We start from the raw sequence: 21,145 nt of genomic DNA, 5'->3' as shown, positions 1-21,145 counted from the left end.
ATGGTTTATTTAGATTTTCAGAAAGCTTTTGACAAAGTCCTGCATAAACGATTAATTCTCAAAATGAACGCAGTAGGGATTCAAAGAAATGCATACACATGGATTAGGGAGTGGTTAACGTGTAGAAAACAGAAAGTACTGATTAGAGGAGAAACCTCAAAATGGAGCAAGGTAACCAGTGGAGTACCACAGGGATCAGTATTAGGTCCTCTGCTGTTCCTGATCTACATTAATGACTTAGATTCTGGTATAGTAAGCAAACTTGTTAAATTTGCAGATGACACAAAAATAGGAGGATTGGCAAAAATGATCTAGACAGCATTCAGAACTGGGCAGACACATGGCAAATGACATTTAATAGAGAAAAGTGTAAGGTACTGCACGCAGAGATACTGAAATTGAAGAAGGAATCTATGAAAAAGATCTAGTTTATGTTGATTCAGAAATGTCTTCATCTAGGCAATGTGGGGAAGCTATGAAAAAAGGCCAACAAAATGCTTGGATATATACTGAGAAGTGTTGAATTCAAATCCAGGGAAGTAATGTTAAAACTTTAGTAAGATCTCATCTAGAATATTGTGTTCAGTTCTGGTCACCTCGCTACAAAAAGGATATTGCTGCTGTAGAAAGAGTGCAAAGAAGAGCGACCAGAATTATTCCGGTTTTAAAAGGCATGTCATGCAGACAGGCTAAAATAATTTAATCTTTTCAGTCTTGAACAAAGAAGACAATCTGATTCAAGCATTCAAAATTCTAAAAGACATCGATAATGTCGACCCAAGGGACTTTTTTGAAAATAGGAGCCACTTTTTTACACAGAGAATTGTGGAACCAACTCCCCAGTAATGTTGTTGAAACTGACACCCTGGGATCCTTCAAGAAGCTGCTTGATGAGATTCTGGGATAAATAAGCTACTAACAACCAAACGAGCAAGATGGGCTGAACGACCTCCTCTCGTTTGTAAACTTTGTTATGTTCTTATGTTCTTAAAACATGTATCATGGCAGCATTGATTTGAATTACTGAAGCGCAGCTCCGTTCTGAATTCCAACTAGTTTCGGTAAAAATTAGTGTATCCCATGCCCACGTTTGTGGTGTGTGTGTGTGTGTGTGTGTGTGTGTGTGTGTATAATTAGGAGCCAGAGCAATGTCTGAATGCACTTCATTGTGACACAGGGATATTTATTTTATGTTCTCAGAAGCACATTTCTAGCTTCAGTATAAAGCTTTTTTTCGCTGTTTGAAAACCTTCATTGTAAAAAGCAGAGTAAAACAGAAATAATTAATGCTGCTTTAAAACCAATATGTTATAAACAATAATACAAATAATAAAAAAAAAAGATTACAGAAGGTAGCGCTAGATTGACAGTGCCTCCTTGGGACATTAAGACATGAAAAAGTAGCAGAATACAAATGTACAGCTTCTATGCCATACCCCTCTTACAGCAAAGGGAAAGTATTTGGGGTATTGTCTACGTGTATCCATACAGGGCCACAAGAGGGCAGTGTAGCCTGTGAAAAAGAGGGCATCTAAATGTTGAAGGAACCAACGTAACAACATAACAATTTAAATTATTTTAGATGTAATTACTTATGAATTAAACAAAATCTAATATCAGGTACAATTTATTTTAATGTTATATGATTGCAATAATAGTGCATTTATGTGCAAAACAAATGAACTCCTCACATGCTTTACTATTTAAAATCCAGCTGCTGCACATTTGAGAAAGAATGTTTTAGGATCAAGAACAGATTAATTAATACCACGTGTGGTGGTCATTTTAAAATTGATTTGGATTTCTTTCCTCCCCAGACTCTTAAAGTTTTGCAGCCCAATTGGCACAAATTGGATTACTTTTCATTAGTGGTGTTTAGATGTCAAGCAACGAAACCAAGTTTATATGTATTTTTTTAAATCATCATCATCATAAAAAAATAAATAAATAAATACATATATATATATATACTGAAAATGGAGCATATTGGTCCTTCTTACTACTTGAGTACCAGGAACTAACAGGTTCCTTCCCAGAGCATTACAGAGGTACACAGTTTATGTAACATTTGAGGCAATCCAATCATTTAATCTCATACGGTATGTGTGTAATCTGTTAATAGCATCAAGACTTTTGGAGATTAACCTTTTAAACTACAATTTCTTCATGTGTTCTTTTTATTTTTATTATTTTTTTTTTTTTATAAAGGATCAAAAGAATAATTGAGAAACGGATTTTCTGTTGGTGTTAGACTCGAAATTGTAATGAAAAATATTGTGCCTCAAGTGAATTTAAAATTTACATAAATTAGGCTATTGCCTCTGTACATTTACCATGTACCCAAACTGTTACCGTATTCCTTCGAATTTAAGACACCCTCAGATTTAAGACGCAGCCCAAATTTCCCATCCTCAGTTTGAGGAAAAAATAAATATGTATTTGCAAAGATACAACCTCAATTATGCTGCTGTATCGTACAAAACTGACATGAAGCAGTGTTGTTGTAGATTAACCACGGAGTTTGTTTATTTTGCTGGGTACTGTATAATACTTAAGATGGCGTCTCTGTCTTGCATACACCACCACTCACTTTCAGCATCACACATCCTGGCAACACCAAGAACGACACAACACTCCACGGCATCAGGCAACATGTAACCCAGCAACCACAACAGCACTGAACATTGCTTGGCATGTCGAAAAATACGAGGGTCTAATCAGCATTTTCGATCTGTCCAAGCTGGTACTGTTTGTTAGAAATGCTGAAATTGTAAACGTTTCTCTTGGAATTCCTCAGGAAGCTTGTTTTGTCTTTTCTCGGCAGCGTCACGTTGCTGCTTGTGTATTCGGGCAGACGCTTTTGTTGTTTTTTCTCGACAGTCAGTCACGTTGGTGTTTGTGTACTCGGGTAGTCACATATTTTGTTGCCGATTTTTAATACACGCATCACTATAATGTACTCAAATTTTTAGATGCAGGCTATCTTTGAGAAGAAAAAAATTGTTAAAGCGCGTTTTAAATTTGAAGGAATACGGTAATCTGACACACTACATGTAAGACAGCAAATAAACACAGCCTGTGCCTCTTAGAATCCTAGCCAATCCTGTAGATGCTATTTTTCCATCTGTTCTGAAAAATGCTATAATTAATAAGCTGCCATTTGCAATTTAAAAAAAAAAAATCCATTATAGTATCTAAATATACTGATACTTATAAAGTGTCTATATACAAATCTAAATATTTTCCATGCTGATCTTAGTTCATTGGAAAATCCCTAAACCCAAGGAGATCTGCTGTAGAGGCAAAATTTGATTTAAGTAATGTGAGCCGTGGATCACAAAGTCTGCTTTCTGATGCATTACACTGCAGCGAAGGCTACATTTATAGAATAAAAACTGATTCAAATATTTTCAAATATGACCAAGTCGAACTGTATCAGCATGTGTCTGCTTTGTTTTATCATTGGGTAACAAGCCCATTAATATAAAAAGGGGAGAATCTCCTAGAACAGCACTTGAAATCACACCTTTCTTATTCTTTCCATAGAGAAAAATTGGTTCTCCGTGCTTTATTAAAATGTGGGGTTTAAAATGATTCCTCAAATTGTTCAACTTTTAACTAATGACATTTGAAATTAATACTGGAAAGCAATTTAAGCTAATTAGGCAGACTTCTGCAAAGCATTGATACATTAAGAGGACCTACTGTTCATACGGGTTGACTTTAATTGGTTCAATTATTGTAATTTAGGAGCAATTATGTGTTAAACTAAAAGCTTTTGTACAGCATATTTATGTGATTTTCATTCTTCTTAGTAGTAATAAGCTATAAGATTATATTTAAACCAGGTATAACAATTATATATTTTTTATGCTTTATAACTTTCTAGTCGTATAGTTAAATTATTTGTTTCAATGGTTTCATTGCTTCCTGTACTTGAAATCAATCAGGAAAGGTAATGAGTTAGTAAGTGGGGGTTATATTAACTTCTAACTGCTGTAGTATTTTACTGGTCTCTATTGCATTTCTTAAGACTTTGAAGGCACCTAACACGGAAATTCCAAACCAATAAATACACTTTAGCATATTACATATGTATTCTCATGGCAGGGACATCCTCCAGAGAGGAAGCTGAGGAGCATGGTACTGGATACTGAGTGAATGCTGACAATATAACAGAATTTCTTTAACAAAAAATGTGGGTCTGATAAGAATTTTTGCTGATGATACTGGCACTGTTTTGTTAAAATGTGTAAAATACTAGTGTATAGGTAGCTACAATTTTGTGAAACATTATTGCATCGGTGTGTCTGTGATAGGGGTCTGATGTGCTTCACAAGAAAAGGACACAAAAAGAACAGTCATAATCTTTACTTGTAGCATTTATGCATTGTATCTTAAGACCAGGGTTTAAAGGTTATTAAGAGGCCACAGCCAGTACAGAAAAAAATGATGGGTATCATGTGCTTAGGTTTCAGACGTTAAACAATGACCCTCTTTTTGAAATCAAGAATAGAAAGCACACAGTGATCTGGAAACAAATCATAAAAAACATTTACCGTAGTAGGATGCTGTGACATTCAATTCTGCACTGGTATACATGCCTTTTTTGTTTCTAGTAAATGTAAAGGTTTTAGTATAAAACACTAAATTCCTTGAACAGGACAACCAAGCAGTGGGCAGCTGCTCAACTCTTGCTCTGTTGAAATAAGACTTTCCTTTTTTTGGACGCTGTGCACTCAGGGATAAATTCAGCCACATTCAGCCCTCCTTAACTTGACAATTGAGAAGGATTCCTATTATTGCTGTGCTGATCAGTGCCAACTAAAGCTGAAATTGAACAACTAAACCAGCCTAACCCTAACCCTAAACCAGCCTCACCCTAACCCTAAACCAGCCTAACCCTTGTTTTGTTTTTTAATGCTATGAGAAGCGTTGTTGTTTTTTTTTTTTTTTTTTTAAATTATTATTTTTATTTTCCTCAGTAGCCCTAAAGCATAAACAGCTCACCAACATACCTCATCCCTAACCTTTCAGAATTGGAGTGCGTCCAAAGACAGAATGATGCACTTAGGCTTTAAGTGATCCTTGATGTAGCTCCTGCAAAAGTGAATCTGATATAAATGATTCAATCTAGACAGTGGGCGAAACAGAACAAACAAGCACTTTGTATTATGTGCACTATGTACTGTAGTTATATGTCTTGGGTGCTCACAAAAGGTTAAAGACAATGCCAGTCAGTAGCAAAGACCATTTTTGTAATAGTAATGTGTTGCATTCTACGCTTTAGCAGTGTATTTTCAATTTTGGCCTTCAGGTTGATATTACTGGGCACAGCAGACCAATAGCCCCTTAAGTAACATTTTAATGCTGTTGGTAATGGAAACTGCTTTGTTTCTTTCATTCCACACATTTCATTGCTGTTGTCATTGCTGGCTGATTCATGTTACTACTCCCTTTGTGTTCCCTTCTATTGGCCAGACATAATCAAGTATGAGCTATCAAATCTTTTGGCTTGAGAACATCTGTGACACTCCAGTTTCTGGGGATTTTAGAGGAGCTTGACAGGATACTGCCTGCCATTGTTATCTTTATTAAGAACATTGATTCTTTTTATTTTCTTCAAAAATAACCATTTTGCATTTTGCTTTTTGGTTTTTATGGTAATTTGGTATTGAATACTATGCCCTATTAAGAGGTTGCGTGCAAAGTCAAGTGTTACATTCATTGGTTGTAATGGGAGAAATAGTGGAAGAATGATTTTCTTTGTCAGATGGACTGTGTGGGAGTGCTGAATAAGAATAAAGTAAAATAGAGCAGGCTTTTGAATTGATTAGCATTCAGATAAACTGAAAAAAATAGGATATTAATAGGCAGCTGTGTTAGATACCGACTACTCAGTTGGTGCAGACATCTCAATGACGTAATTGTAATAACTACTGTAAGTGGCTGGGGGGAGGAGAGAGACACAAACTAAACCTTACCATTTTGGTTATCTTAATCCCTTGTTATTGAGGTAGATTTTATGATTATGTTATCTAGAGCAGTGGTTTTGAACCTGTGGTACGCGTACCAGCACTGGTACATGACAGGCTTGTAATTGGTACACACCGGCAATTGTTCTTTATGACGATGATTCCTCATCCACAATACTCCCTCAATCGCATCATCGTAATGTATCAATCAGTTTGTACCACTGAATCTCAGAAATTATGATGCAAGGCTCCAGACTGCGAAAAGTGTGCGAAAAGGACAGTAACAGTTTGATCAAATACAAATGCTTGTAATTCCATTGTCCATAGATCTCACCAGCCGATCTTGCGTTGTTCCACACTCTCCCATCTCGTCCGTTCTCCCTGCTTATCCTGGGAAACTGCCTTTGCGCACCTCATCCTCTCCTCCTGCTTTTGCACCTCACTGACTACCAGCTTCCTCTGTTAAACTGGGGCTAGTTTGTGCCATGTAGGAGGAGCAGAACTGAGGCCTCCTCTTCCATGCAGTACTTGCCCCATGATATCACTGATCCGAAGGGCAGCCCTTGCATCTTCCACAGCTTCCTTTGCCACCCACTTTCTTCCAGTTTTCAACACAGGTGCTGTGTCCATCACACATTTGTTGTGTGACTCTACCAATGTTTTTTCCAGTTGAACCTTGGCACACTTAAACTCCTTGGTTAGAGCTGAGACTGGCAGCTGCAGTATTCCTTTATACAGTCCCACTGTTGTCAAGGAAACCTCATACACAGTGAGTGGCCACAGAAGTCTTGGCAGTAGACCAAACTGAAAGCACCAGAGTTTAAGTTTGACCGGTGAAGTGCTGCTGTTTCTGCTCTTCAACCCTTGCACTGCTTGTTGTCACATTTCTCCCACACTAACGGTGTCCTTTAGGTCCCCATCATACCATCTCCCAAGACTTTTCACAGGCTTCTCAGACACTGTTGGCATTGCCTCACCGTTAATGTAAAACCTCTTATCCACTACTTTACCTTTAATTATAGAGCTGCTCCTTGACTTAGTGGGCTTGAATTGCATTCGTGCCCATTCAGTGTTATTGATTAGTTTGCCCAATAACCGATTAGTGCAGGCTATTGTTGTACTCATGGTTGTCATGTCATCCATGTATGTTGTAATTGGTGGCAGTCACATTCCAGAAGCCAAGCGCTCTCCTCCCACTACCCATTTGACGCCCTAATAATTACTTCCATTGCCATGGTAAAAGCCAGTGGAAAAATGGTGCCTCTTGCCATTATTCCAATTTCTAGACATTTGCCATGCAGTGGTGAATTCTGAAGTTGATGGTGGCTCCATATTCACCCAGCTTCTTTTCAACTGTTCCACCTAACCTTTCCAATGCAAAACAGAGATCCGTGTTTACTGTGTCCCACACTGTTTTCTCAGCAGCTCTTGGCCATTTAACTCCAGTCTTGTGCCCGTTGAGGTTCTTTTCTCTCTTACGCTGGTTCATCTGACCGGGTTCACAAGGATCATTAGGTTCATAACTAGTTGTGTTTATGCAAGTCCTCCTCTCATCTATGACAGGGTGCTGATATCCTGCGAACTGTGGTGTGCTTCCTGTCACTGGATTTCATTTGACTGACTTGACTGACTTCGTAAAAAGTACTGATCAGTGCAAGGCCGTTGTTCCTTCTCCCTCAAGCAAGAAAAGGTTACCGTAACAAGCTGAAAAAAGTTGTCTTTGTGAACACCAGTAAACCAATGTTATCTTTCGCCAGTCAAATTCTAGAGTTTTGAGTCAACACAAGCAAATTTTTTAGCAGCCGTAACTGTCCCAGATATAATAGATTTGGTTATATTGTTTACCGTCAGGAGTTAAAGGAGGATTTAATTACACAGCAGGTTCCCTAGTTAGATGATGAGCTGATAATATCTCTTCAGCCAAAGAAGCAGGCATGCTTAATTTAGACGTTACCATAATGAAAAACAGTAATGTAGTGTGAGTTTTGTACTGTTGCAGGGAAAACTAAGTTTATTTCTCAAACTGTCTATTTAAAGAAAGGTGAAAGCAGAATGAATAGAAATACTTGGGACAGTAATTAGGAAGTGTACTGCAGAGAAAAAAAATATTTAGGGAATTAAAAATGAAATGTCCTGCAGCTTACTTGCATTAAAAAACAAAAAACTGCCATTCACTAAATTTAGTGCTCAGGTTGTGCTAATGAAAATATCTAAAATATATGACAATATCTTGCTGTGGTGTATTTTATATTATAAATATCAGAATGAACTCACTGCAATTTAAACTTGTTTTTACTGAAAAATAAACAACAACATGTAATAATAAAAGCTGTCTGTTACATGCTGTCAGATCAGGACTGATACTGAGCATGGGAGCTGCAGCATGCTGTTTCCCATGTTACAACTGTACACAATTAAAGGTGTGGTCACCAATTCCATACACAACACTATTTAAAATGTAAACATGCTGCGTTAATTACAGTCATCAGGTGCATAGCTTAACCATTCAGCAGAATGAGGCAACAAGCAAGTGAGTACAGACATTAAATTACTATTTGGTGTCTTAGCAAGTTGTTGTATTTTAAGCACTTGAATATGATAGCAACCAACTTCAGGGGTGTGCAATTTTTGAAAAGTCTACTTGCCCCCTCCCCCTCCCCATTGCACAAAACACACACACAAAAAAGTAGAATATAACTTGTAGGATTTTGGTTTTTATTTAACAGTGAACACAATCAGTTGGTTATTTAACAGGGGAGGATCTAGCCTTGTAGCTTGACGGGTTCACTAAATTCTTCAAGATACATAAAAGGTTCCCTGTGACCTCACATCAACAAATTTAACATACTTTAAGGAAATGTTTATTTTCAGTGCAGTTTGGAACACATCTGCTACTAAATTTAAGTAACATACTAAGAGCACAACTATAATAAGCAATACTTGGGAGTTATTCAGCTTTTGCTTTTTTTAAAATATTTCCACTCTTTATCTATAAGCTGAATTCAACTCCTGATGTACAGGTGTTTTAGTTTGTTGCATCATAGATACAAATTCATTGCCAACTATTACTGCTGCTTTGTGGAATTCAGATTTTTCTTGACGTTCTCAGTTTTGTAACTGTTGATCCTCAGATTTTTAAAGGACGTGTATAACCTGCCATTTTGTACTGTTTTTCTACCAAAATGCACACAATATTTACAGTAGGCTCCATCAAATTCTGCAAAGACAATTATTTTTTCTTTTGTTTATTTCTATTATATACCTTTTTTTTAAGCAGTGCACAGCATTTTACAGCTCTTTTTTCCTCATCTAACAGCTTGTCCCATGATGGCTAACTGGAACACTGCTGCAGCAGGGTGATCCAGGTTTCATACCCTGATGATTGTTTTTTTTTTTAATACATAAACACGTTGCCATAATAAAATGTCGTACAGATAATCTCATAAATAAACATGTTTGTCAATCTTTATGTTTTAATATGTTCACAAATCGATGGATTGTGCATGTCCAATAAATAACTAATATCGCTTCTGTTCAAATCTAGTAAAAAAAAAAAGAAATTTTTGTTGATGTAGCGTTTTAAATGTAATATATATATATATATATATATATATATATATATATATATATATATATATATATATATATATATATATATATATATATATGTAAATATAAAACTAGGTTAGCAACACTAAAATCAAAAGAAAAAAATCATTAAAGTTTTTGCTAGGGAAAGTCTTGAAATACTTTGAAACAGTAAACTGTTTTTTTAAACATCCCAACAAGTACATTACACAACACGATTTTCTCTAATTCGCTAATACCTTAGCGACTATGGTGTATTTTTTTTTCTGTAACTTTATTAAATTGCTGCATTTAAATGTCAGGTTCATGTATTAAGAACGCAGTATCACTTATTTGCTAATTTACAAAACACCTATATAATACCTTAAATTTAAAAGATTATTCTGCCTTGCCAGAGGCTTTCAGGCAACCATTTCTGGGTTTCTTTGTAACCAATAGAAGAGCAGCTTCTTCCACAGCTAGCCAATCAGAAGTGATAGGGGTGGGATGTAAACACTTTTTAAAATGTTGTGTAGGTGCTAGTCTTCCGCAATTCAGTTTTCAGAAACTTGCGTGGCTTTCTATAAATATACCGGGAGTGTTTCTAGCAACAGAACGAACATAGTAAAAATAAATAAATAAAAACTAGTATAACGGCAAAACTTGTTGTCCCTCACGCAAATCTTATTGTTCTGGGCGTCAGGGGATATGAATTGCACACCCCTGAACTTGCTCCTGAAGTGGCACCCAGCATTTAAATTTGGCAACCAATTTGTTTTAGCCTATGAGCCATTGGCTCCTAAAGCAAAAAAGTTTGCTATGAACTTTCAAAGTTACTGATGAGGAACCAATGCAGTCACTGTGTTATTGATTGTGGTGAACTCTTGACAAATGATGATGCCTTCACATTTACAGTGAGAAAACTGGTTGTAATGGGGTAGGTCTGTGTTTTACAACAGCCGTTTAAGATTGCACTTAAGGTCCCAACTGAAAACACTGGTTGTTGAGATGAAAAGGTTGAAAACCACTGTTCTAGACTATACTCTGTATCCCAGTGCAAATATATAATTAGTAGTTCTGCCTTTTTTAATCATAATGTTGTTTTTGCAGTAGTGTAAAGCATCATTGTGGGTGAACATCTTTAAATACAGTAATTATCCAACTCAATTGGAATGCTATTTTTAAGCTTTTAATTTATTGTATCATACCTGGCCAGAAATCACATGTGAAAAAACTTATGTAAGAATAAAAAGGTCAGCCATATAAAATTGAGGTATTACAAACAAAAAAAACATCAATAAATATGGGATATAAAAATGTCCAATTTAAAGTGTTACAGAACACCTTTAGAGTTGCCATATTGTCCTTATCTAGGCAATCTGTTAAACATAATTCTTACTCTTTTGTTATTTTTATCCACTCTTAAGGTAGGGCTAAGGAAAGGCTTTAAAAATAATTAACAGATAGATTTTTTCCATTTTCTCACCAATGACTATTTGAAATGTCTAAAGTAAATTACCAACAATTCATTACAATTGGGTCATTTTATATGCTTCTGCAACCAAAAAAAGGTCAAAAGTCAAAATTAAGGGTAATGCATTTTACAATACATGTTCTTAACCAGTGTTTGTGGTCTGAAAAAAAATGACTGTACATTGAATTTTGTTTTTGGAAAGATGTACCTCATTTGTTTTTCCATACACATCCAAGAAAAACTAATAATTATCAAAAAATAATAATAATTTTGTCTTGTACAGCATATAGATAAAAAACAAATATGTTGATCTTTCAATTTTTTAGCTTTAAAACATTTCTATACATTGTTCTTTGAAACAAAATGAAAAAAAGCATGTTTTCTGGGAAAATATGAAGATATAACAAATTAGATGCAGTAAATTCTCGTGAGTAAGCGTCAGTCAGCATATCGATTTTCTACAAGAAATCCGTTTTTAGGAATTTTAAAATGTTCTCGGTGTCTGTGTGCCTCACAGTTACTCTGTGTTTTAGAAGCAGTGTTAGCCCCTTCAGCCCATTGTTTTTGACCTCTTTTTACACTTACAGGCAGCACATTTCGTGTTGATATGAGGTTTAAAAAACATTTGGAAGCAAACTTTCCTTTCAGTCTGGGCACATCATCTTCACGTGTGCTGTCAGAAGTGCGGTAAATGATAGGAGACGCAAAACAATTTGGGTTAAAATCGCCCCCCCCAGGTTTTTTTTATATGTATATTTCAATGTGTAGAACTGGTCTGGATGTGGAAGTGTGATGATTATGAGAGGAGGAATCACATGAGAAAGAGATGGACCTGTTGTTGTTTTTTTTTATTATTATTATTTAAACTGTAGACCTCATTGCGTAAAGATACTACTACTATAAGTTAGTGATGCCAGAAATGGGTGTATTAAGGTAAGATATCAGTCTAAAAAAATACACAAGAAAAGCACAGGGCTTAAGAAACAAAGGAAAGAGTCCAAAAATATCACTGAGAAATAGAAGCACAACATTCGTTGCAGTGAGTGTGATGCTGAAATGATTGTGTGAAACAAAGGAAGAATTCCAGGTGATAATATAATAATGTACAGTGGCAGTCTTAAGTGGAAATACAATATGTGATTAGGTGCTGTTGCCAAGGAACAAAGGAAATCTGAAATACAAGACGAGGGCTCTACTGTGCGCCTGTGTGAAAGAAAATACAATGAACTACACACCCCATCACCAGAATGCCTTAAAGCCTAGACTAAACACTTAAAAATGATGATGTAGATTTAAATTGTTTGGTTTACAGTGCATGTGTTTTTCTCTACACACATGCATAAGTAATAAACATATTTTTTTCACAAAACTTTTTCTAAGTGCTCTGAAGGAAACGTCTCAGGTTAATTTGAATTTGATTAAGGGCACTAATTTAATAAAATCAATTCAGATCTCACCCACTCCTCACTGATGAGTGTATTAATGAACTGTATTATAGAGTACAGTAGTAAGCCAACAGGAAGCTGCTTACACAAAGAAATAAAGGAACCTCAGTTGGCAACAGACATGATTTTAAAAACAAGACATAGTGTGCAGTTAAAAAAAAAACAAAAAAAAAAAAACACACAGATGCCTCTATAAACTGAAAATATGTATTTTTATAATCTAACCATGTACATTCTTCATATCTCTGTTATTTCTCTAGTCAGCCTGCAAACACAACATATAATATGTAGACATTCCCAAGATCTTACAAGAACACTTGTCTACATTAACCATTTAAAGTAGTGGTGGGCAACGGTATGAAAATGTTATATCGATATTATGCATGCATTTCAATATCGATAATGTCAAGGTCTTGCAAAACACACAATTGCAATATCATATATGTGATAAGCAATAAATTACTTTACCTTAGTGGTGCTTTGCGTCACAATATCCATGGAGAAAAACAAGGTCTTGTTATGTGGTTTTATCAGCCACCTCAAACCCGTAATATTTCTATACTTCACTGCACAGACTTCTGGGTTGTTCATTTTCTAGCCAATCCGAAAGTAATTGAATCTTCAGCTGCTCTGCGTATAAATGCTGACTCATGATGTCATGCCAAATTTTACGATTGGGTTTTGATGTCTAAAAAAGTAATTTTTTTATAATGCCGAAAGTTCACATTAAACTACGGCATAAGTAATCGCACGGACAAAATTAAATGAAACGCTGACATATCTCAAAATAATGCCAAAATTCTGTGTGACACCGGCAACATTTTACGGATGGCCAATAGTGCCAATTTAATGTAGCATTCAAAGGGCATTTGGTATCTAAACACCAATCAGTGGAGTAAAATGGTTAAATAATACTTTAGTGTGTGGTGTTTCTTTACCTACAAGACTGACAATGGTTGGTATGTATAGGGTTTATTGTATCTGAATATAAATCTTGATTATACTGCGTTTTGTATTTTAGCAGTACAGTACAACATCGCATATCGGATATGTGAAAAAGTCGGATTTGTGAACATCTATAAAAAATGACACAACACTCAAACTGCTTTAAACACGGAGAAATTCTTTGCTTTAAAAGCAAGCAAATGTAAACAAGATTAATTAGGCTACAATACACAGTGTTGTTATGCACTTTACTATAAGCCATCTCCACGCAAAGCTTTTAAAAAAAAAAAAAATACAAAACAAACAGTAAATGGCTTCTTTCTTAGCTCTAGAAGTCCCTGCCTCCCTGGTTCTGCTTTCTTAATACCTCTGTCATGGTAATTTGCACTCTTTCTTGATATTGCCAACAGCCGATAAGAAGCTCGTTTTAAATATTGCTTTGGCTATTTTAAACAAACGGCCGGTAAGCATTGCATTTATGAAGCTTGCTTTGTTTAATTCAAGTGCATTTAAAAGCTATAACAGCACGCTGCCAATATCTGCAAGCGTGCTCTCCATCATATAAACACATTGCACAAAAAAAAGAGTAAAGCACAAAGCTTTCTCAGCTGGTGTATTGAAACATCACTGCTACACACAGACTGACACAAGCACACAGCCCATCTCTCTTAAAGGGGAATGCACCAAAAGGCTGATTGTTATAACGCTTACCTTCTGTTTCCATCATGGAAGCTACACTTGCTGCCAATACCATTACTCTCGTAGCCTAATTTTAATATTTATGTATTTATTTATTTATTTAACGAGGCGGTTCATTGATCAGGGTGGTTATGTGACGGTCGGATATGCCACGTTCCACTGTATTAGCATTAAAAAGTATCTCTGCGACCGTACAATAATCTTTTTTTCAAATCCCACAATATCATGATATGGAAATTATTATCAATATCGATATTGGTGCCCATCACAAATTTAAGGAGATATTGAACCTTGATATCAAAAAACATCCCTCAAAAAATGAAAGGAATGAGAAATCCCGTTTGGACAAGAAACCTTGGAGCCAACCTTTTGGAGTGATTAAAGGACTCCAAAACAAACGTGTTCTAGTTTGTTTGTACCATAACTTGCGGTTGATCAGGAGTAATTGTCTTTTCTAGACCGTTAATATCCTATTATGTATGTATTTATTTTTTCTTTAGAACTTGTATCCTCACTGTTCATTCTTTTGTTCCCTCAGAATATCAAAGAATATTCCAACCACCAAAGATGTGGAGCCCTTGCTCGAAATTGATGGCGACATCCGCAGCTTCGAAGTGTTTCTGGCTTCAAGGACCCCAGTTCTTACAGCACGGGACATAAAAACCTTTTTACCATGTACTGTCAACCTGGATCCCAAACTGCGAGAGATTATTGCAGGTGAGATTATGTAGCCATACCATTTTGTTGAATATAAGAAGAAAAAATAGGCCAGGTCTGTACTGTAATTAGTGATGGGCACCAATATCAATATTCTAATATGATATTGATTAATAATTTCCATATTGCGGTATTGTGGGATTAGCTGAAGATTCGTTTACTTCCAGAATGGCTAGGCAATGAACAACCACGAAGTCTGTGTGCAGTGAAGTATGGAAATATTACGGTGCTGAGGTCGATCTATCGAAATACGTGCACGATGTTGATATACGATTTACATAGCGTTGCCCACCACTAGTAATAATATATTTAAATAAATGTTCTGTTGTAGTGTTGGTGGCTGAGTTAGGGCCACTCTCTTTTGCACAATTCACATTGTATTTATTTATTTTTATTTATTTATTTATTTATTTATTTATTTATTTATTTAAAAGTCTGATACAGAATTATCGACAGAGTAGCCATTTTATATGTCTTAAGAAGTTTCTCACCATTTCCCAGATGTTCGTGCTGCCAGGGAGCAGATAAATATTGGAGGAATTGCCTATCCCACAATACCCTTGCAGGATGGTCCTCCACGGGCCGCTTCTGTTTTCAGCCAGCCATCTTCTGCCTGCTCACCCACCGCATCCTTCAACGGCCCCTTCAACCCTGCTGGAGTCATGTCTCCACAGCCACACAGCAGTTACTACAGTGGCATGACCGGGCCACAGCATCCCTTCTACAACAGGGCAAGTGCCACCTCCCTTTGGAAAGAAACAGTTCCTCATTCCACTAATACTTTTATTATAACCTCATTTGGGGTTTTATTATATAATTATGGATTTAAAAAAAAAAAAAAAAAATCAGTAGGTAACTAAGGTCAGTTTCCTGATGCAGGTTGACCAACGCATTGTAATAATGACATCTGGTAGGCTGGGCACAAATTAGTGACATTATTCATCCAGCAGCCATGCTTAGATGTGTAAACTGATTGCACCATATACTGCTGCTGGCTGCCTGTTTTAGTCAAATTTATAATTGGCACCTGTTATAGTCAGGGTTATTCTCCAAGATGTATCAAAAAATGCTAAGGTTTATTGTATAATATCCATGCATATACGTAGTAACACTGTACATATTCATGTGCAGTTAACAGTTGTTTGAAAGTATTAATAACAAGCACACAAGTATAATGCAATCATGTAAAATTGTAAATGACAACAAAGGCTGTGAACAATATAATAAGAACATATTTATATTTATCAAACAGAACAATCGGGCAAAACAAGGAAGATCATTTTATATGCAAGCTGACAAAGGGAATGTTAAAGAGGTTTTGCACATTCGCAATACATCATTTTTTTCTGACTGGGTCAGACATTATCCCTGTTACACATCTGTTTATGTTTGGAACCTCATTGTGTATTTTGATTTCTTAAATTGTTTACTTTTTTCCATATGTTCCCTTTCCATAGCCTTATTTTCCCCATCATGTTTCTTATCTGCCAAGGCAATACTTTGCAAGTTCCCATCATCCTTTGTCACGTCCATCAGTTAAAACGGGGTATCCCAGGGATCAGAGCAATGGACTAGTAAGTATTGTTAATTGTAAAATTAGCAAAACTAACATAACACGTTAGCTGAGCTAGTTTTATTAGTGATGAGCAGGACCCTAGTTTTCCACAATAAATAAACTAAATTCTCAGATAAAAAAAAATTGAAATCTGCGTTATTCCGCAATTAAAATTAAAAGGCTAAAATTGAGTCCCCCCCGCCCCCCCCCCCCCCCCCACCGTCACATTACAAGATACACAAAGTACTATTGAATAACTGCTAACACAGTAAGTAATTATTATTACACTTTCAAATTCAAAGGAAGTTACAAACTCACCAGTGCCTCAATAATATGTCAATCAATAATATAAACAAACATACCATTTTATTTTAAACATTATCTGTGTAGTAATAATAAGAAACAAAAAATAGTATTCATATTAGTTTATCTCGAGTTAGTCTTTGTCACCTGGATGGCTATTGCTAAACTCATTGACCTGATCTTTAGGGGTGATTTGTATCGTTTCTGCACTAACAATGCACTGGATACTAAAGCAAACTGCAGCTACACTGACAGTGCGCCTCATTCAACCTTGACCTCTGTATACCAGAAGCAGTTTTATTGAACAAGTATGTTTACTAAATTTAAAGCAAAATTGCCAGTGTCGATGATTATATAAGTGTATTGATTTGTTTATCAAACAAAAAAAAAAAGTTTTTTGCCACGCCCAAGTGTAAAACAAAAAATTCTCAGACAGCATAGAAAATCTGTGTTTTTCTGCGTTATTCCGCAGCAAAAGGATTCCTAGGATCCCTGGTGATTAGAAATTAATGGTACTATAGAAAAATTATAGCTTTCAAATTAGTGATAACTTAAAGATGCACAATTTTTATATAAAACAAGATGGGTTATTTTTTGTTGTGCTTTTAAAGTGCTTTTAAAGTAATTTATAATATCTAGAGTTGGCGCCGCCTAATCTGGATACTGATAATCAGGATTGCTGCTTAAATGAGACACAACTCTGGGAGACAGTTCTTCTCAATGCTATGTATGTCGTTTAATTGGGACGTCACTTTGTTTAATTGGCATACAGTATTTTCAAATGATGAATGGAGATTGCTTTTCAGAGCAAGACAGGTTCACGTAGCACAGTGCAGTGAGTACGTGATAACACTGTGACTTGCGTAAACCATGTTGAACTCTTGAAGGAGCTGAAGTCCCCTGTGATTTCAAAGGCTGCTGTTGCAAAGAAAGTTGGCGTGTCAACATCGCAGGTGCCTGTCCTTGTGATTTCATTCTTTTTCATTTCATGTAGAAAAAAAAAAATGATTTAATTTTAAGAATAAAAAAATAAAAAAAATCGGCTCATATTATAAATGATGTATTTAACATTTAATCATCATGTGATGTGATCTCATCATTTTTCTTTTCATTTAGAAACAACAAAGTGTGACTAAGGTCGTCTCAAATGCCTCTCGTTTTAATTGGGACAGCTTCTTATTCAGGATATTTTACATCTCCCAAGGCATCCCGATAAAGTGGGGCCCACTGTAATTAAATCATCAGTTAGGTGGATGCAAATTTTCTAAAGTGAAAACATATGATCCTACTAACATGTCAAGTTTTGTAACTAAGTGTTCGTAACAGGCTATAGAGTTTATAACAGAACACAGTTTTTTTTTCTCATATCCTTGATCATAAATAAATGTTGACCAGTGATTTTCATTTGACATTCATTGAGTGAGCATCAGGTTGTGACGCTTCTATGTCAAAGCATATGCTGTTTGCTAGTAAATTAAGCAGCTGACGGTGACTTCGGATATGCAAAATGTACAGGTTGGCATACATAAGAATATTCCTTCCTGTCAACAAAATGTGAGTATGACTTGTGATAAAGTATATATATTTTTTCTTGCCGTTTGATTCAAAATAAATATATTATCTAGCTAGCTATCTATCTATCTATCTATCTATCTATCTATCTATCTATCTATCTATCTATCTATCTATCTATCTATCTATCTATCTATCTGTCTAGCTATCAATCTCATAAACCTGTATACACTCTGGAGGGAGCTGACAATGACTTACAGATTCATTTAGTTGCTGCAAGACTGCGAGCCAGTGACATGTTTCTGATAGAAGTTTTGATGAAACAGCAGGTGCTGTGTTGTTCACATGACGTTTTCACAGTCAGGCGGGATCCGATATCAAACATAAATCACTGCTGAACTCTGATTTATGACCAACAATATGTGAGTAAAAATATCAGAACACTTGTGATAATGCAGTAAAAGATATTGTAGGAATACGTACAATACAGCAGGTAGCGATTGTAATGAATGTATTTTGTTGCATTGCTATAGCCTGTTCAGTAACACTTTTAAGCTTACCCCAACATACCATGACAGGTGATGTAGATCCATCCAACCTTTTTATTTTCAGCTCCTTGGTTCCTATGTGTTTGCACTTTTTAATTTCCTTTTGACGGTATTTCCTTTGTTTGTTTTTATTTTGTACCCAAGCCCTGCCCCTTTTGTTCTTGTCAGGATGTTATCAAGGAGGATGCCAACGAGGGGCTTCCCTCCCCCACAGTCCCCTCAATGGTAACGGTGTGAAGCTCTAGCATCCCATTGGCCAGAACTAACCAGTGCACAAGTGCATAACTAACAAGTCAACGGTCCATTTGTGAAAAGTAGACATAGACTGATGTTTGCCGTGGGTCCAAAGTGTTGTTCTCCTGTTTGTGCTGTGGTTCACAAAATTAAAACTACATTTTACACTAGTGGGATGCAAATAATTGCTTTAGATTTAACCTGTTAGTGTAACAGTACTAGAAGCATGGTATTATCTGCAGTTGTGCATGCTGTGTTTTTCTGGTTTATTATTTTCCTTATGCAGAGAGAGAGAGAGAGAGAGAGAGAGAGAGAGAGATACTTGGAAATGTTTCTTCTAAAAGTTCTTAACAGAAACATTTTTGCAGGAACAATTTTTTTGCTTGTTTGTGTATCCCTGTCATTGTGTGTTTTGAAGTGTTACTTTGTAATTTATTATGCTCCATAATACCTCTTGGGGCCTTAGGACTACTTTAATATCATAGGAAGTTTACAGGTATACCTGCCCCCACCTTTATAAAGCATGTGATCAAATAGGCGAGACTGTATATATGCTTAGAAATTGACCTACTATTTGTTGTGTTCATCAGCAATGATGCATGCTATTAAATAACTTTCTTTCTTTCTTTCTTTCTTTCTTTCTTTCTTTCTTTCTTTCTATAAAATGTTCTGTTTCCAGGTTGGGCCTACCTTTTTAAGGGATTACTTCTACCTAGTCATTTTTTTCTGTTTCTTACCTACCTCTGTTGGCCTGTTCTTACCTCAGTACATCATCTAGAAATGTCCTTGTTTCATAAATGGAACTTTTGTTATATATTATTTATATTAAGGTATATTTTGTGTTGTTTGTAACGAATGCTTCCTAACTTACAGTTGCTTAACTGTTTTAACACAGTGTTGGACTTGTATACCAATGATCAGCTAAGACAGTGATCTTATTGATTATTGTCAAAAGTATACATTTTAAAGTGCCAGATTATTTTCACCAGGCAAGAATGTATGGCTAAAAGAGGTAATCAGAGCTGGTAAAAAAAATGAGAAATGAGATTGCGGAGTTATCTTTAATTTATGCAACATACTGCATTGGATTTAACCAGAAGGATGTTATTCTTTTTCCTTCACAATCTTGTAATGCATACCACTAAATTTTACTTTTTCTCTCTCTTGTTTTGTAAGCAGTTTAAATCTGAGTATTTCAAACCAAAACAGGTACTGAATCCTTTGGACTTGGTTAATGCAACAGCTAATATACCTCATTCTGCTGCACAACAAAAATTAATGATACCACTAATGTGTTTCAATCCATGGCTTTGCATGCTTCATCAGAAACTTGGGTTAGAAGGGGCTCCCGAGTGGTGCATCCAGTAAAGGTGCTCTGCGTGGAGTGCAGGATGTGCCCTATAGCCTGGAGATCGCAGGTTCGAATCCAGGCTATGTCATTGCCAACCGTGACCAGGGGGTTTCTCAGCCCTTCCCTAATCATCCCTGGTAATGGAGCTTTTACAAATGTACAATTCCGCCACCGCCAACGCTTCTACAAATGCTACTATTTCAAAAAACATTTCATTAACTTCATGTATTCAGGGTTATTGAAACTCCTTGGGCAAAATCTAACCGCGCTCTTCACATTGTGACTGTGCCCCATGCTGGCCACCATACTGGGGTTGTGTGACTTTTTACTTTCCGTGTGATAAACACCTAACGCTTCATGATACTGTCTTCATTCTCAGTCTGTGAATGTGTCTGTTGAGTTTGATCGTGGTTCTCGTCAAATGATGCCCCTGTAGACACTTTGCTTTTGTTCACAAAAACAAATAAGATTTTGTTTTTTTGTTTTTTATTAAGTTAAATAAAAAAATCCAGTTACTACACATAGAATCCACAGAATTACCCATCTATTCACCATGATTTCCTCATAATAACATATGCATAACTTCTTTACACATTTCAAAAAAAATAATCTTTATTTCACTTGTCGATGATTTTTTACCATAGATATGATTTTATTTATTATTATTCTAATTATTTATTCTTATGACATACTGTAAATTTAAAATTGTGCATATTTGACCTTTTTTAAAGTAGAAAATACTTACTAACTTTTCCAATTAATAATTTGATTTGCCCTAAATTCTTCATATGCATTTAAATTATTCTCAATTATATCTCTT

General features: G+C 35.8%; 1 protein-coding gene across 11 annotated transcripts in view; it reads left to right on the top strand.

The window, feature by feature from the left end:
• The window catches only part of LOC117402662 (kinase D-interacting substrate of 220 kDa B-like), a 58,605-nt gene that overhangs the window by 29,680 nt on the left and 7,780 nt on the right, over window positions 1-21,145 (top strand). For 4 of the 11 annotated variants that reach the window (XM_059023616.1, XM_034004028.3, XM_034921368.2 and 1 more), the window contains exons 23-27: window positions 14,644-14,822; window positions 15,324-15,553; window positions 16,280-16,396; window positions 18,909-18,965; window positions 20,151-20,183. In XM_059023616.1, coding sequence (XP_058879599.1) covers window positions 14,644-14,822; window positions 15,324-15,553; window positions 16,280-16,396; window positions 18,909-18,965; window positions 20,151-20,183 — 616 coding nt within the window. The remainder of the gene's footprint in view (window positions 1-14,643; window positions 14,823-15,323; window positions 15,554-16,279; window positions 16,397-18,908; window positions 18,966-20,150; window positions 20,184-21,145) is intronic. The other 7 variants (XM_034921369.2, XM_034921371.2, XM_034921370.2 and 4 more) reach the window with 7 other exon arrangements.

This window comes from Acipenser ruthenus, chromosome 5 (genome assembly GCF_902713425.1).
Source record: "Acipenser ruthenus chromosome 5, fAciRut3.2 maternal haplotype, whole genome shotgun sequence".
Classification (NCBI taxonomy): domain Eukaryota; kingdom Metazoa; phylum Chordata; class Actinopteri; order Acipenseriformes; family Acipenseridae; genus Acipenser; species Acipenser ruthenus.
This window is presented reverse-complemented; position numbering and strand designations above follow the sequence as displayed.